We start from the raw sequence: 3205 nt of genomic DNA on the forward strand, positions 1-3205 counted from the left end.
CTGGCGCAAGCGAACGCCTTGAAGGCTTTCACATCAGGTGCCACCGGTAACGTGCACAGGCAGCGGAGCCGACCTAGAAACGCGGCTGTCCCCGGAGCTCGCTGCTCCCCTCAAAGCATGCTGCGGGTCACCTGTCCGAAGGGACGGGACCCAGATCCTTCCAGGCCTGGCCGAGCGTGAACCAAGTAATCCGGTCACACAAACAGGGTTACGTATCCACAGCAAGTCTACACACTTTGGATCAATATAAGCGACGTAAAACCACCCTTGTTCCACTGAAAATGGACAACGTCGCGTGTGTTTACAACCAGCAAGCAAGGCGACGAAGTTAACTGAGAACTTCAGGCACAGAATAGCACAACAGCAAAATATGAAAGACACCCTTGTTCAGGTGACAAACTGCTAAAATGAACCAGCTCTACCTCACCTATTTCCTGAACTTTTCATTGTTTTCCCGTTTGCAGGTGTTCACATCCTCCCCCAGAAAACCAGTAGCAGGTCCTCTGTTGGTGGCACAGCTTCTCCCCTCCAAGGAGCAGAGCCCCGAGGGCACCGCTGCACCGCTCCCACACAAGTGCTGCAGCCTGCTGAGCAGCAGTTTAATTCAGCTACAGATACCAACAACTGTACAAAGCTCTGTGACAGCGCCTTTTCTTACACTACACAAATGAGGGCTGTGCTACAGGGCACAGTTTAATCCTCCAGGGCAAAGATGAGGTCTTCCTGCATTTCACTATAAACACAGAAAAATTTCCCTACGTGCTTAAAAAAAAATGCATCTTTGCGTTCAGTGGCTGTATCACAAGAGAGATACCAGACGTGCAGTCTGTGGCTATTTACAACAGAAACTCTCCGATCACTAAATTAAATATTGATTGGTAAAATCAGCATCACAAAACAGTTAACAGCATATTGTTATCATACCCATTTTCCCATGAAAGGGATGCAATTCCCAAGCAAAATTCAAATTTAAGGGGTTTCCATCCAACATTGTGCTCGTGGCAGACACGCAGGAACTCACAAGCACTGGCCGGCATGCCCTCCGGGGCGAGTTGCGGTAGCTGCAATTCAGTTATAAAAACAGGGACTCAGTTATTCTGTCATCGATGGGCCCGGGTTCAGCTCTGCACTCTGACTAGACCTGGCAGAGCAATCGTATCGGAAGGGCGACATTCCTGGGGAAGAATAAGAAAAGCAAGAGACAGCAGTAAGAGGAACTGGGATGCCGAGGTAAAGCCGAGGTGTTTGCTAAGAGTGAACTTCCCCTTTTACCAGCACACACACCATGAACAAGGTTCTTGCTAAAGAGATGCAACATAAATTACAGGTGCTATGCCACACTGGAAGCTTTGTGCTGTTTCAAACTTCTGATTGTCATCTTAAGAGTCAGGCTTAGATCAGGTACTGCCCCAAAACAGGTTAAAAATGCTCACGTGCAAGAATGCTAATAAGCTTGTGTAATAACAAAAGTGGATGTGGGGAAGGAAGGGAGTGGCTGTGGGGGGAGCTGGGCTACCCCAGCCCGTGGCAGGTAACTGGCCCAGCCAGGTACATCATCAGGTCTCTCACACCGAAGGCCCATCTGATTCACACCCAGGTACACCTTCGGACAGGTATTTCAGATATTTGTTAATTGTGCGTGCCCCATCAAGGAAAACAGCTGCACAATTCCAAATGTCTGTTTGTATGGTTAAAATATGAGAGAAAAGCATACTTAATTTGCAGTTTAAAAATATTAATTAGAACTATGATTCTCATTTGCCCATAAGGTCGTGAGTATAATTTTGAACACACAGCTCAGTTAAGCAAATACTTTCAAGTGTGTCTACAATAAAACCATTCCACAGAGCTACTCTCATGGCACTGTATCTTGTTTAAAATTAATCCACTCAGCAGAAAGTTTCAGGGAAATAGAGAAACAGACCAAATTATAACATGGGAAAGGAAACACCAGATAAGAAACAAAAGGCAGAAATGGATGAGAAAATGCCAGGCCAGGCTGAAACTATTTTAGGGCAATGGTGATGACAGATGCTTTCTGGAGCGTCTACGGGAAGCAGATCGCATTGGACGTAGAAAGCACATTAAAGTCGAAGCACATACTCAGGTTCCCTTTTGCTGATTCTTATTTGATAGCGAAAAACTCTGGCAGAGTGGTGAAACAGAAGGCTAAGGGCTTTAATGCCTGGAAGCACCACAGTTCACCAAAGGACATCTCTCAGCACACTGAGATACTGCTTTAGGCCTTTTTATTTCAACAATATAAAGTGTGGCTACAGTAATATCTCCGGGGTTCAGGTGATCCTTATCCTTGCTGAGCTACAGACTTGTGCCTTATCGTAGCAGCCCTTTGATGGAATTATAATAATTGTAATTCACATTTGTCTATCACTCTGGATCTTAATGGATGCCTAATGGATGATAGGCCTGAGGATCAATAGTATCACATCTTGTCTACTTGGGATGAGAGAACTCGATGTTAAAATAAATACTTCTACTATGCTAAAGATGAAGAAATAATAAGCAGATCAATACAAACAAAGTTTACCCATAGGTGAGAAGGCCGCGCACGCCACGCGGAGGGAACTGGGCTGCTCTGCAGAGGCAGCCTGCTTTACAAGTACATGTGTCTGCGTGCTTTTTAAGTAGCGTAATAAATCACACAACATTTTCCACAACTAAATTCTTCCTAATCTAACCAGACAATTCTTAAACCTTTAATGGGCCCATGATTGTAAAATCATTTCGTCTGGGTTTTTGAGCAGTAATCTTCAAATTATGGGTCTGTAACAGCAATAATGGAATGTGTCATAAAAGAGTTTTTCCTCAGTGAGTCTATTATTGCAATAAAATAATGTATCTAGTCACCTCTACGTTACGCATTAACCCTTTTTATGATAATTATGAGTAAAGTGCATCTCTCATTTCCATTAAATAATATCCTTGCATCTCACCAAAACAGTAGACTATACAGGACTGAAAGCAAAGCGACAGATGCACATTCTCTTTTAGCAGATTCTATCCATGCCACTAACTTGTTGTTAAGATAAAACCCACTCAGTTTAAGAATTATTCTTACACTTCGGTGTTCCTATAAGACTAATTTAAAATTCTGGGTCCAGATTTTCAGGCACACACTTTTGTGTTCATAGAAATATACATACAAATTAGAAAATTATATATGAAATTACATATGCTCCAGCAT

The 3205-nt window shown here is 43.4% G+C and overlaps 1 protein-coding gene across 1 annotated transcript in view; it reads right to left on the reverse strand.

Moving 5' to 3' along the window:
* LRP3 (LDL receptor related protein 3) overlaps window positions 1-948 on the reverse strand; it is a 29413-nt gene extending 28465 nt beyond the window's left edge. The window contains exon 1 of the mRNA XM_035891540.1: window positions 925-948. Coding sequence (XP_035747433.1) covers window positions 925-928 — 4 coding nt within the window. The 5' untranslated portion in view covers window positions 929-948. The remainder of the gene's footprint in view (window positions 1-924) is intronic.
* Between the last annotated feature and the right edge of the window lie 2257 nt (window positions 949-3205).

Source organism: Egretta garzetta, unplaced genomic scaffold, assembly GCF_000687185.1.
Source record: "Egretta garzetta isolate BGI_Z169 unplaced genomic scaffold, ASM68718v1 scaffold23, whole genome shotgun sequence".
NCBI classification, from domain to species: Eukaryota; Metazoa; Chordata; class Aves; order Pelecaniformes; family Ardeidae; genus Egretta; species Egretta garzetta.